Source organism: Zeus faber (genome assembly GCF_960531495.2).
Source record: "Zeus faber genome assembly, chromosome: 20".
In the NCBI taxonomy this organism is placed as follows: Eukaryota; Metazoa; Chordata; class Actinopteri; order Zeiformes; family Zeidae; genus Zeus; species Zeus faber.
Genome location: NC_137207.1, coordinates 7,148,152 through 7,161,774, shown reverse-complemented (window position 1 = coordinate 7,161,774; position 13,623 = coordinate 7,148,152). Strand labels below are relative to the sequence as shown.

The following is a 13,623-nucleotide window of genomic DNA, read 5'->3' as shown; positions in this document are numbered from 1 at the left end:
AACAGTTGCAGCTGGAATATTTTGAGTTGATGATTGTAGTAATTGTGAAGTCTCACCTTCTCTACATGCTTTGGATAACACACACAAGGGAATACAAAACACAACAGTTAAGGAATCACATTGACAACCAACAAACACACAAAAGCACAAGTGACAATCATCAAAACCACATATCTGGTCAATTAAGGGACTTGTGTGGTCTAAATGCCATTCACATTAAAAGCAACATCGGCGGAAAACATTAGCAGGAGGCGTGTTTAATCAAGAACATTAGATTGCATTGCCTTCAATTACTGAGCAGATTATTAGTGCTGTGGAACTGCAGTGGAGCCTTTGTGCAGGAATACAGTAGATATTTCATTAGTGCCGTGATTTGTGAGAAATCAGCCCTCTGGTGTCATTGATGCCCAGCCTTGTGGATTAGAACACAGTAAAAGGTGAACCATACATACAAAGTGGATGGTAGAGGACTCCATTTTGTTGAGAGCGGTTGACAAACTGTACATAAACTGTAAGCCAGAGCCAAAGAGGGCCAAATTTGATTGAGTGTCAAGTTTGGCCTTTCTTAGTGATATTTACAAAGCACTACAAACAAACTAATACTGTTCAAAATAATTAGAGCCAATAAGAATGATTAAAGAATGAATTATTGTGGTTATTATTGGGAAATAAAAGACAGTAGTGCGGAGTGTTAAGAGTTTACCTGAGTTTCTAGCAGAGGTCTGTTTTCCTCCATGTGGATAGAGAGGTGTTTGATAGGGGACGTCATCAGAGACACTAATGGTAGAGAACATGAGAGTGTGTGTCTTACACTCTTATTTCTTGTTATATATGTACATTATTATAGTGTCGGATTTACATTGTGGATGTTTATGCCAGTTGGTTTCTACACATTTGTCCCTGTGTGTAGCAGGATATTCTGTTTATGTGTGTGTATGCATTTATGCACCGATTAACCACAACATTAAAACTATTAGTGTTAACAAGCAATTGAACAGGCGTATCTAATAAGGTGGCCAGTAAGAGAGTGTAAGGATCTGAGAGACATTATCAAGGGCCACATAGGGATGGCTAGACAACTGGATCAGAGCATCTCCAAAACAACAGGTCTTGTGGGGTGTTCTCGGTATGCAGTGGTTAGTACCTACCGAAAGTGGTCCAAGGAAGGACAACCAGTGAACCGACGACAGGGTCATGGGAGCCCATGGGCTCAGTGATGCGCGTGGGGAGTGAATTCTAGCCCGTCTGGTTTGATCCCAGAGAAGAGCTACTGTAGCACAAATTACTGAAAATGTTAATGCTGCTTTGATAGAAAGGTGTCAGAACACACAGTGCATCACAGCTTGCTGTGTATGGAGTTGTGTAGCCACAGACCGGTCAGAGTGTCCATGCTGACCCCTGTCCACCTCTGAAAGCACCTACAATGGGCACATGAGCATCAGAACTGAACCATGGAGCAATGGAAGAAGGTGGCCTGGTCTGATGAATCACGTTTTCTTCTACATCATGTGGATGGCCAGGGTTAGGGTCCGATCCAGCATCTGTGGGATGTGCTGGAACAACAAGCCTGATCCATGGGGGACCCACCTCACAACCTACAGGACTTAAAGGATCTGCTGCTAACGTCTTGGTGCCAGATACCACAGGACACCTTCAGAGGTCTTGTGGAGTCCATGCCTCGACGGGTCAGAGCTGTTTTGGCGGCACAAGGGGGAGCTAAACAATATTAGTGGTGGTTTTAAAGTGTGGTCGATCGGTGTATACCGCAATTGCCATCATCTTTATATTTGTTTCAAAGCCTAACTATATTTTACGTATTCTGAATCCTACTTTGCTTGTCCTTGCTCATGTATCATCATTTGGGTGTCATGCCTCCTTACTTTTGGAAGCCATGGCTCCCTCAGCTGTGATGACGTAGGGGTCACATCTGAACTGCTCCATGGAGGTGATAGTGCACTGACCCACCACAGGTTTCCTGCCAAAGGGACGGTGGTCGATCACCTTCAGCACGATGGGAGGTGTGTACATCTCGTCCTTGGGGAGCAGCTGGAGGATGCGGCGAGTCAGGGGAAGCAAGGGGAAAAAAGAACCCACAAAACCCTGCATGAGTTATTCGAAAATACAAAAAACAGTTATTCCGTTTTTAAAAGATTTCTGTGAACAACAGAAGGTCCTGGGCAGTCTATAAATTACCACTTTGACGTAAAGCACGGAGCAGGGGAAGTTGGGGCTTTTCTTCATGTTCTTGATGACGGCAGATTCCACCCTCTGACCCCCGCACTCCACCACCAGGCTGGGGGATGAAACCGATGCCAGCTGGTAGGGCTTCATGTTGCGCAGGCCCCACGCCAGGATCTGACCAAAAATGTACAAATGAGGGATGAAAGGAACCCATGTACCACAAATACAGATACAGCCTCATGTACGTTTCACTGCATACAGTATATGTATGAGACAAATAAACCTCTTGAAATCTTGAGAAACAAAAGACAGTTAGGAATGCATGGTATATTATTGGGATTTCTTAAATAGAAACGATCTTACAACATTAAAAAGATTTTCTTAAAATAAAGTTGTCTTGAATTTCTTTATTCAGAATGGAGCACCAAAAGTCTGTTCTCTTAAAATAAATATATACACTTATTTCCCTTAAATAAATCACTACAATTATGGGAGTATAGTAGTTGACATGTTTTCTCAAAAGTTGACAAAAAGACACATACACATAATTTGCTGGTCAATTTATATCAAAAATGTAATGTAGCAGTTTATTTTCTTGATAGATTTAAGGACATTTAACAATTTCCTTGTTTAAATAAAGAAACAAAAACCTTTTGCAGTGTGTGTGTCTGTCTATCTACAGTGTGCATTACCTCTACTGCGGTGAGATGGACCACGGGCCGTATGCCCTGTGGGACCATATAGAGGTTCTCTGCTCTCTTTGGGGGGACGAGGGGGAGGTCAGACTCACCCGACTAGGGAGAGGACACAGGATAGTAACAAAACAAAGATAAACAAAACCAACCAACCAAGGGTTTCCCCTTTGTTTCAATACATAACCGTTTTAATTGGGAGTCAATACATTTAAGGTCAAACAAGAGGAACTATTCCTTCCCTAAAAAAAAATTCAAAATAGAATGTTCAGTACCTTACTAATAACAGGTTAAGGTTATTGACTGAATTCATTGCACTGAATGTTATTGTGTGGAGAAAGAAAAACATCCCCCTCTCCAATTTTGGTCAACAATTTACCAACATTTGGAAAAACGGTTCAAATTTGATTGATTGTTTTTCAAAGCATTTTGAATATTTTTTTTTCTCCCTTTCTAACTTTATCTTTTGACTACAGTCATGCTTTCCACCGTTACTGACCTTGTCTTTGAGGATGAGCTCAGCGGCTAGCAGGGCCTCCCCTGCCCTTTGACCTTTCTGGATGATGGGGTGCCAGAGCAACTTGGGCCTGTGAGCCATGCCAGAGTTCAGCTTCACCATGGGGGAGCACACACTCCTGCCCAGCAGCTCATCTTTCCCCTGAACAGAAGAGAGTATTGATTCACACACACAGGGACACCCAGGAACGAGGCTTGTCATCTGGAGGAATAGTCAGCACGCGCACTCTCTCTCACACTCACACTCACACACACACACACACACACACACACACTCTACCACTTGGTCGTTGTCATAAAACTCCAGAACGACATCAGGGGGGCGGTGGACCAGGTTCTGGGGGTCCCCGTGGATCTCCACATCATTGAAGATCAGAGTCTGGTCCCACGTTGGATTCAGCGTTGCCTTCAGCTTCTCCGTCGTCTTGCTCACGTGCAGGAAGGAAACATGCACATATGGATCTGCGGCAGAAATAGTCTTTAGTAACTATAATAGTACACTTTGTAAACCGGCAGCAATTTAAAGAATTTGTATACATCTTTGTGTGTCTGAAAGTTTGTTTGGTTTCTTCTTGCAGCTTACCAGAAAAGCCATCGTCATCCATGGACACCAGGTTCCTCGCCTGATACACATACACCCGAAGATGGTAGATGTACGACCCTGAAAATACAAAAAGAGGGCAACTCATAAAAGCACATACTGGGAATAATGGAAGAGAAACTCTGAATAGTCTGTTATATTGATGTAGATGTATGAAGGTATTTGCCCACGTGTGTATGTTAGTGTGTGAGTGGACGTGCACATGGTCTCACATACTTTCGAAGGTGCAGGACACAGTGGGCGTGTTGGCACCAAACAGCTTGGTGGAGTCGACCTTGGATCCTCTCTCTTTCTCCTCGGTGTCCACGCCCTGCAGAGAGCCAACAGGACGACAGGGAGACGTTCCACACAGTTTACATGACACACACACACAGGCACCATAGTCTGTCAAGTCTTTATGACCTGATTAAATACAAAATAAATATTTGTCATATGGGCTGTACCGATGGCTCAGATATGGTTTCTGGTCCGATTATTTGTTTATGATATTTCAGTAAAGTTTTTCTGACATATTTTTATTGTCTTTAATTACCCCTTAATAGGGCGTAAAAGTTTATAAAGAATAGAAATGTAAATGGCATTCTGAGATTATCTTCTCAACGACACCTGTATGCCAAATTATAAGTGTCTATTTCTTAAGAGCTTTTATATACAGTATAACCTCATTTGTCCATAACCAAGAATTGAGGATTTTGAATTTGGTTGACCAAAATATGGATAAATATAGATGAAAACTAGAATCCGCCATAAACAAACATAATAATTAAGGTATCATATTTGCATTATCGATAAATAAATGAACATTAAATAGTACTTAATGACGTGCTTAATGAGGTTTCAATATGCATTTGACAATAAAGTTATTTTGTGCTTTGCATATCTGGTTCAGTTGAGCCTTAAGTGAGGTTCAGAAAAAGGGGTTCTACTATATTCAAGTTTGGGTTGAAATCTAATTTCATCCATCAAGATTTGCATTAAATAGGCATTACATACCAGCGCCCCCTCCAGTTTAAAAATGGCTGACGCTCCAAGGCGGTCTTCTGGAGCCATCTTCCTCCTCCAGCGCCTGCGACGGAATGTGTCTGATGAGCGCTCCGTCCGGTGGAACTTCCAGCCAATTAGAGAAGAGAACTCCCAGCCCTCAGGGTCGCCAACATCCCTCCTCTGTGGCCAAACAAAATCATTGTCAGTCCAAATCATTCACAGCAAGTAAATGATTAATGAAATGTATTCATATTTTCACATATTAAATTACTGAATAGAGCATTCTTGTAACATATAGTCACTCATTATAATTTCATTAGACTAGCCTCGTGACACATACGTTCATTTCATTACGACAAAGCAAATGTTCTTAAAAACTGTAATCAATGAGTTTTTCCAGCTGCTGACCTCCATCGTGGTGCCAGCAGGGGGTGCAGCTCTCCTACGAGGGCGGACCAGCCTCCTCCTGCGGTGCACGTGGTACACCTTCTCAGCGGACACCCAGGAACGAGGCTTGTCATCTGGAGGAATAGTCAGCCCGTACTCCCAGCCTACACACACACACACACACACACACACACACACACACACACACACACACACACACACACACACACACACACACACACACACACACACACACACACACACACACACACACACACACACACACACACACACTTTTATTTTGGGCTGAATTTGTATTTTAGGTGAACAGAACAAATCCAAACTATACTATATAAGTTACTATATTCAAGCATGGAGGTATAACTTTAAGCAAAAATGCCCAAGCAGATCTTCAAGATTCAGGTCTTCAACATCACATGCTCAGCATTTCTCGTGCTCATACATTTCCAACTGGAATTACTCAGATCCTGGCTCTCATTCTCAGAATCAGAAATACTTTAATAATCCCAGGGTGAAATTACTTTCACTACAAACTCCAATCTACATACAACATATATACATACAAAATATGAACATACAACATATAATTATTAGGAAACATTCATAAATAAACATATAAACATATCTATTATACACATGGTAAAGGTAAAATGTACAGTTAAAAATGTGCAAGAATTCTAGCGTAGAGACGGATTTTCTTCCAGACCTTGGTCGTCTACGGCTCTGTTGTCATCTACGGTCCACTCATCCTCCCAGCTCCAGCCTGCAGGACAGTCAAACTCTCCAGGACTCTGGCTCTTCTCCCCATTCTGCACAGCACAAAGACCCAGGCGTAAGAAAAGGGAATTTTAAATGAGCGTGAAATCCATGCAAATATTTGTGCGTCCATGCATGTACTGTATCTGATTAAGTTTATTTGTGATAATACAATAAGTGAGAAACAATGTATGCCTGTGTATCTAAGTTAAAGCAAGTATATTAGAGCATTTTGAAGAATAATCCCTTAGGTCTGTAGCTCACCACATCCGTGTAAGGTTCAGAAGCAGCCTTCCACTCCCCTCCAGGGAAACGCGTTTCGTTCTGAAAAACCTCGTCCATGAACTCTGTGTGTCCTGCATCGGCCTCAGTTAACAGACTGAGAAAACACACCTGACACGTATTAGATAAAATGTATCTGTGTAATCGTAAACATCTGCAAACATATAAACATCCGTGACAATGAAATGACACAATACAAGGCCTCCATTTGGGAAAAATCGAATAAAGATGTTTTTGCAAAAGTGAGTGCCCATGAGCTGGAGAATTTTGTTGAGTTTACCATGTAGACAAGCATATATTCAATTATAAAGAGCAAAATGCCATAATAGTCAATGAACGGTGAAGATGTCAAGGCAGGGTGTGAGAAAGGGGGGCTGAAGGATTCAACAAATTTTAAAGTACCTCGTGTGCGTTTGCCCAGATAGAGCTCCAACATTGTATAAATGAGCCGAGCTAGCTGGCACGGCTGGGATGAAAGGAGGAATGAAAACATTGAGTTTGGAGCTAGCGTCTTTGGGGAATCAGAACGTTGGCCACTTCCTGTGTTTATGTTCAGGAAGAAGATCTTCCACGCAGCAGTGAAACCATTCAAATACAATAACTATGTTTAGAGTACTCCGCTCTAAATACAGCTGGGGAGCCAGGCAGGGATTTACAACCAAATCTGAGTCTTCCCTCCTGATGGCTCGATCCAAATGATTTAAATAACACACATTACATTTTACTGTGGCTCTTGTTATATCGTCTTTAAAGATTCAAGGGAAAACAATTATTTTTGCTCACCCTTTCTCTGGGTCAACGAACCAATCGCCCTCCCACTCCCACCCTTTAGGGGGCAGGAAGTATTGCTGTTTTAGCTTCAGCTTGCCAGTCAAATCAGAGTACTTGTGGCGCCCCACAAGTCCAGTTGTCCCCCACTTCCCAAACATCTGGGCCTGGTTCTCATACTGTAACAAACATTATCCGTGGAATTAATCAACAGAACATACGTTTTTGTTTCAGCTCATCTTTCTGGACAAATAAATCTCCCTTATAACTTACCAGCTCAGCAAAGACGCTGAAGGTTCCCTCTGAGAAGGAATTGAACTTCTTCTCATTTGTGGAGAGACCCAGCCACATGTTGACTCTAATCTGTACAGGAACCTTCAGCCCCTTGTCCTTGTCCATTGGGTACTGGGAAGAAAACAAAAAGTTATGGTGCACACATTACGGTTTTGGCAAGATAGTAGTTTGCAGTGGACAGCTCTGCTCAACTATTGTACAAAATGAGTGAATCTGGAGACAGAAAGCTGGGGAACATTTCCTCCCATGAGCATCATTTGACCTCTTTCTTGGTCAGCAAAGGACGGCTGTGTCTTGTTGTCCAGTTCATTCATTTCTTTGCGGGCTTTGTACCTGCATGATGATTGTCCGCGTCTTGCCACAGTGTTGTCCGCAGGCCTCGTCGCAGTACGTGGAGTAGAGCACCTGGTGAGCTGGAATCCGGCTATAGGCCACCCTCTTCTCACCTCGAAGCATCCAGATGATCACATCTGGAATGCTGTTCTGGGGCTGGATGTATACAACCATATGAGTCCTCCACTATACATTTAGTGTGACTGCGGGTAGATTAATGAGTAAGAGAATGGAACCCAATAACCACATTTGTAGTAACAAGCACTGGAGTAAAATGAAACAAGGTTAAAGCCTTCCAAAAAATAAAACGGAGAAGGTGTCTCGCAGCAGGTGAATGCAAATAATAAATATCAAAGATTATCACCTTCCTGTACCTCACACCGGGGTCAAGTGTGATGTGCATTATAAGCTTCTCAGATAGAAGCTCAAATAAAATGACATGTTGGACATCCTTCCTACCCTAATGGGACCCTTCAGATGGCAAAACTGACAGGGCATATTGATAAGTTCAATAAAACTTATAGAACCATTAAACTAGAATATACAGTAACTATGACTTCATGCTTTTCCTACCTGCCTCAAATTTAACAAATTGAAACACAGGTAGGCCATTACCAACTTCCTCCATTGAGGAATAACTTTTACGTTAAAATAACCGCTTAAAAATCATTTTGATGGTGCAATGACTTGTACTATGGAGAACGGCTCCTCTTTCATTCCCAATTTCACCCCAAATACAAAAAGTCAAACAGTGCTGCTTTAATCCACGTCTATGAAATGATTCTATTGCTTTCCATCACTGTACCTCCTCGGCTAGCTGTTTGAGTTTGTCCACCCATTCCTCTATATCTGCCAGTGTATCCTGGATCACCCTGGCCTCGTCCCGCATGCGTCTGGCTCCCTCCCGGATCGTCGTCATGGTGCTGTCTCGCAGCTTTTTGATCTGCATGTCCAAGGCCGTCAGGTTAGCACGCCCCTCCAGCTCGGGAACTGGGAAACTGACAGACAGCAGAGACAACTGTAAATACAAAGTGCTCGAAGGACGGGACTCCTGCTCCATGAAAGTATCTTTGTTTCCCCTCTGTCCCAGGAACCTAGTTATAAAACTGATTGCTGGGATATACAGGTGAATCCAATTAGCAAAGTCAAACTCGTGAATGCACCTGAACCTTCAGTTTGAAGCCCACCTTGGACCGTGAAAGAGGACAAGTCCATGAGAAGGTAAGCCCATTACAAGTACAGATATTGATAAAGAGCCATGGATAAGGTTTGACGTCAGACCGTGGGAAGCAAAGTAAGAATTAAGCATTTGTCAGAAGGGCAGGACAAGCCCATCAGGTACACCTTCTGCACCTTGATGCTGGAAATCTTATTTTGTTTGGTATAACCTATCCCCAATATGATCATTTTCTCCAATTTACCCAGCCAGATGAAGAACTTGGTTTTTTTTTTCTCCTCTTCTTTTTAAGTTTACCTCTCTAGGTCCTCAATGAGTTGGTTCAGTAACTTCAGCCACACCTCTGCCAACTGGCTCTCAGTGGCTTTAGCTGAGACTGCATTTTTAAACACCTCCAGGTTCGATTGCTGAGGGAACACAATGAATAACATTCAATGCAAGAGAAGTCTGCCAATGGTAACAACTTTACAGAAACAACTCAGAACAGCCAAACTTATTTCGGCTTCCGGCACTATTTGGAGAGCAGATTTAATCTCCACAATGCACCACGCAATAACACTGTTGAATCTACCGGGCTAAAACAAACTGTACCCAACACAATCAGTACAAGAACTACTTTATATCCACAACTTCAATTCAAATCATTTCAGCTGCCAGTATAACCCAATTTTATTTGGCAGTAATAAAACAAACAAAACAAAAAAAGGCCTCAGTCACCAGGCGATGGGTGATGAAGAGGACGATGTTGAGCGAGTCCAGCCGATGGCTTATGTCCTCCCAAAATGAAGTCACCACCACCACTGGCTTGGTGTCAGCCCAGGGCAAGTAGTAGTAGTGGTTACCTGGTCACAATTATACAAATACAATTATTTGTATAATTATTAATTATTAATTATCACAATTATTAAAAGTTTAAAATTAGTGCCCATTTCTGGGCACTAATTTAAACAAAATGAAGGTCTCTAACAATTCAAATGACAAGCTTGGAACAGAGTCTACATGCTATAGGCCTTGTGTTCCAATACATTCCCATAAGGTCCACCAACACCAACTGTCTGTGCATACAGTATATGATCGCTATTTATATATTTCACACTTGAGAAAACCAATTTATTTTGAATTTGAACAGAAGTAAACAGATGACCTTACTTTTCGACTGTATGTATATAGACTTGATCATAAAAAGGGATCATCTCAAAATTGAGCTACAGTAGAGAAAACAAGTGTAACAACATTTTGTTCGTCTCATTAGGCGCTTATGACTCACCATCAAATACCGCACAGCTGTACTGGGTGGTGGAGGCCAATGGCTTGCAGGTGGTGTCCAGTTTGTTGCCATAGTTACCGATGCTGACCTCAAACTGGATCGGCTCACCGGGTTCCTGGATCATGCTGGCGCTGTGGAACACCGCACACAGACAGAACTTCCTCCTCCTCTGGTACTTCTGGGAGTGAAACAACAGGGGAAAGAGGAAGAGAAAAGGTAGAGGGAACAGAGAGAAGAGAAGTGAAAAATCCAATCTTTTAATAGTGAGAATTTATAAACAGGCAAAAACATGTTTTGAGAGTAAATTGTAGGGGTTTGGAGATTCCTGCATTTCTACCACTTTGAAGTGCCTCAGTCGATAGATAAAAAATATATACCAAAATATATATTTTTAGATAGAATCCAAAATGTGAAAATCCTTCTGTGACGGACCAAGGGGAGTGGTCAAGTCGCGGCTGAAGACGACAGCACGGCTCCCTATTCTGCGGCCGCCAAGCTGCCCCGAATCAGCGCCCACGCGGGGCTGATTGGTCCAACTCGGGGCAGGGGGCTTTCTAAATGTTGGTCTGTCTTGCAGAGGGGATTGGCGCACAGGCTCGTCGTTTTTTTTCCTCCGTCTCCCTCCCTAAAAGCCTACCTGTAGGCAGAGACCACCACACCTTCTTTCAAAAGTCTGCTGTTCTTTGCAACATGCTACCACATCTTGCCAACACTACCGGGGCAAAAAGTTGACTAGCTCTGACTGAATCATGACCCTACATCTATAAATAACTTTCTATGATTGAGAAAATTACATTTCACTGCATATATGTATGGAAGTATGTATATGTATGTGACAAATAAAAATCTTGAATCTTGAAATAAACAGCTTATTTCCAGCCTTCATGAACTGCAGTGGCAAGGTGACCGTACCTGGGCCACCAGGATGTCGTCGCTTGAAATTCCATCTACAGTTTTGTCGGCTTTGCCCTCGAGCTTGGTGGAGAGTTGGACCAGAACTCTTCCTCTGTATGCAACGCCTTCTCCCTGCCAACAAAAACAGTCAGTGAGTTCGCATCAATTCTGAAACATTGGAAAAGGTTAATTAAAGAGACAGCCAGGTGAGCTAGAGAACAGAAATGAACAGGTCTGATTCAATAAATGTGTCATTATACAAGTGAAGTGGAATGTGGGCGTTTGCAGTCTCTGAATTTATTATTTAAGTGGTATAGATCACAACTCATACTGTTCAATAATAAAAGGAGGAGAATGTTTTAGTCAAGTTTCAGTGAGCAAAGAGGAGTGCCTTGTTTCTCCACTTGGTGTCCTTGGCACCAAATGGTAAAAAGCAGGTCTACAAGAATACCTTGCCATAGTTGAGGTCTTCGTAGGGGTCTGGCAGGCCAGTGAACTCTCTGGGACTGCCATACAGGTTGACGTAAGAGGGCCCAAAGGCTGGCAGAAAGCCCACCTCAGACTCACCCGTGTTTGCTGAGTAAGGAGACGTAAACAGGTTACACTTTCATTAAAAAAGGTAAGAATCATGCCGTGCTAAGCAGTGCTAGAGTGTTAGTAGGTCAAGGTGGCTGTGTTAAAGGTGTAGGAAAGGGAGCACACACATGCAGAAATGGTGAACATCGGTCAAAACAAAACAAACAATAACATTGGTCAAAAAAAGAGCAATATGGCAAGACAGACACTGAACACAGAGATGGTTAGCTTGAGTTGCACATATAACACTTTGGGACTAAGTTTCACAAAGAGCACAGTGCAAATTCATTGAGCGGTGAGGATTAGGCACAATTTCCTGCACACATGCTCAGCGCATCACATACCATGCGACAGAACAAAACAAGTGAAACCACAATTGAACCTTCATATGACGAATATTCCCCATTTCCTGCATGTTCGTCTATACCAGGAGGAAAAAAAAAAATGTAAGTACCATTTCTAAACTTGAGGAAATAGGCACACGGGAGAGTAAGATCTTTCCATTTGTACACCAAGTTAGTCAACCATAAAGGAAATGGCTGCATCTAAAGTCCTGAGTAAGGTGATAAATTGTTGCCAGTGTTGGCGAACGTGAAGGACAGGGTTTGTTACATTTGATCTATCAAGATTCAGGAAAGTCAGGGTGGTTAAGAATGTTTGGTTACTCCTAAACACTGGATGGAACAATAGCACAATATATTATCTGCAGTTAGGGTTGGTTTTTATGGATGGATACCTTCAATCTCTCCACCAGAGGAGGCGATCTTGGCCAGATTCAGGTATGTGGTGCCAATAGCATCATTCCTGGTCAGACGGTCCCTGCAATCATGCACGCAATGAATGTCAAGATTAGTCTTACTGGTCTCACACACACACACACACACACACACACACACACACACACACACACACACACACACACACACACACACAATTTTTAAACAGATAATATTCAAATGTCACACATTTGGAAGGGTAACTATACTGTACAATTTGAATGGAAAACCAGTTAATTTGTGTGTTTGAGTCAGTTTTACAGAATAATGTCAGCAGTGTACCTTTCAGCTCAACAATCGGAGGTGCTTTTCAACACCTGAACAATAACAACTATTTTCCGGGCTTTTCCCTGCCCGCACTTCCCACTGGCCTTCCTGACTGCGAGTTGCACGGCCTGTTAATTCATACAGACGCACTATGCTGCTGTTCAGGCTGTGCCAACAGGATCCCAGATATGAGGAGAGGAAAGGAGTGGCTCGTCCAGCCTGAGTCACAGCACTCATGGGGTTGAAACAGCGCCATGAGAGTGTGCGTAAACACACCAACTGTGAGGTGGTTGCTATAATAGCTATAATTCTAGTTTTGGATAAATATATTAAATAATTATATTCAATTATATTACATAAATAAATAATAACTCTTCTACAAATAACAATAAAGTCAAATATTACAAGTTGACTTGCAAATAAAGAATGTTGTTGAATGTTTTAAGTGTGTAACTCAAATGGTAACTTGCTCTACTCACCAGTCAAAGACAGTTAGTTTGATGCGTTCACACATGGACGGGAACTACAACAGAAAATGAAAGAGCAAAGGGACACCGCATGAGACCAGATATTTTTCCCTACCTTTATGGTCATTCCCACCAGACCATTGTGTTGACACGCTCTCTCACCTTGACTTGAAGATTGAGCACCTGGTTCCATTCCGGGTTAGCGTTCTTCTCAATGACTTGAGTACAAAGCTGCAAGAAAACACCAAACTCAACCATATCTTTCAGCAAAACAATTATTTCTTGCCACTTGCGATTCAGCTACATTATAATAAAAACAATGTCAAGTAAAATGTCAAGAATGAAGCCATAAAATTCAGTCAGTTATTCTCAACCTCAAGACAG

General features: G+C 42.3%; 1 protein-coding gene across 1 annotated transcript in view; it reads right to left on the bottom strand.

Moving 5' to 3' along the window:
- myof (myoferlin) overlaps positions 1-13,623 on the bottom strand; it is a 33,841-nt gene that overhangs the window by 4,845 nt on the left and 15,373 nt on the right. The window contains exons 14-40 of the mRNA XM_080020739.1: positions 13,402-13,470; positions 13,252-13,295; positions 12,466-12,548; positions 12,112-12,150; positions 11,605-11,729; positions 11,172-11,285; positions 10,260-10,437; positions 9,710-9,834; positions 9,290-9,399; positions 8,621-8,813; positions 7,816-7,971; positions 7,462-7,593; positions 7,204-7,367; positions 6,403-6,517; positions 6,089-6,191; positions 5,383-5,525; positions 4,984-5,154; positions 4,207-4,300; positions 3,973-4,050; positions 3,670-3,851; positions 3,373-3,531; positions 2,874-2,975; positions 2,194-2,355; positions 1,881-2,046; positions 704-777; positions 453-509; positions 57-68 (exon numbers count right to left, since the gene is read on the bottom strand). Coding sequence (XP_079876865.1) covers positions 57-68; positions 453-509; positions 704-777; positions 1,881-2,046; positions 2,194-2,355; positions 2,874-2,975; positions 3,373-3,531; positions 3,670-3,851; positions 3,973-4,050; positions 4,207-4,300; positions 4,984-5,154; positions 5,383-5,525; positions 6,089-6,191; positions 6,403-6,517; positions 7,204-7,367; positions 7,462-7,593; positions 7,816-7,971; positions 8,621-8,813; positions 9,290-9,399; positions 9,710-9,834; positions 10,260-10,437; positions 11,172-11,285; positions 11,605-11,729; positions 12,112-12,150; positions 12,466-12,548; positions 13,252-13,295; positions 13,402-13,470 — 3,150 coding nt within the window. The remainder of the gene's footprint in view (positions 1-56; positions 69-452; positions 510-703; positions 778-1,880; positions 2,047-2,193; positions 2,356-2,873; positions 2,976-3,372; positions 3,532-3,669; positions 3,852-3,972; positions 4,051-4,206; positions 4,301-4,983; positions 5,155-5,382; positions 5,526-6,088; positions 6,192-6,402; positions 6,518-7,203; positions 7,368-7,461; positions 7,594-7,815; positions 7,972-8,620; positions 8,814-9,289; positions 9,400-9,709; positions 9,835-10,259; positions 10,438-11,171; positions 11,286-11,604; positions 11,730-12,111; positions 12,151-12,465; positions 12,549-13,251; positions 13,296-13,401; positions 13,471-13,623) is intronic.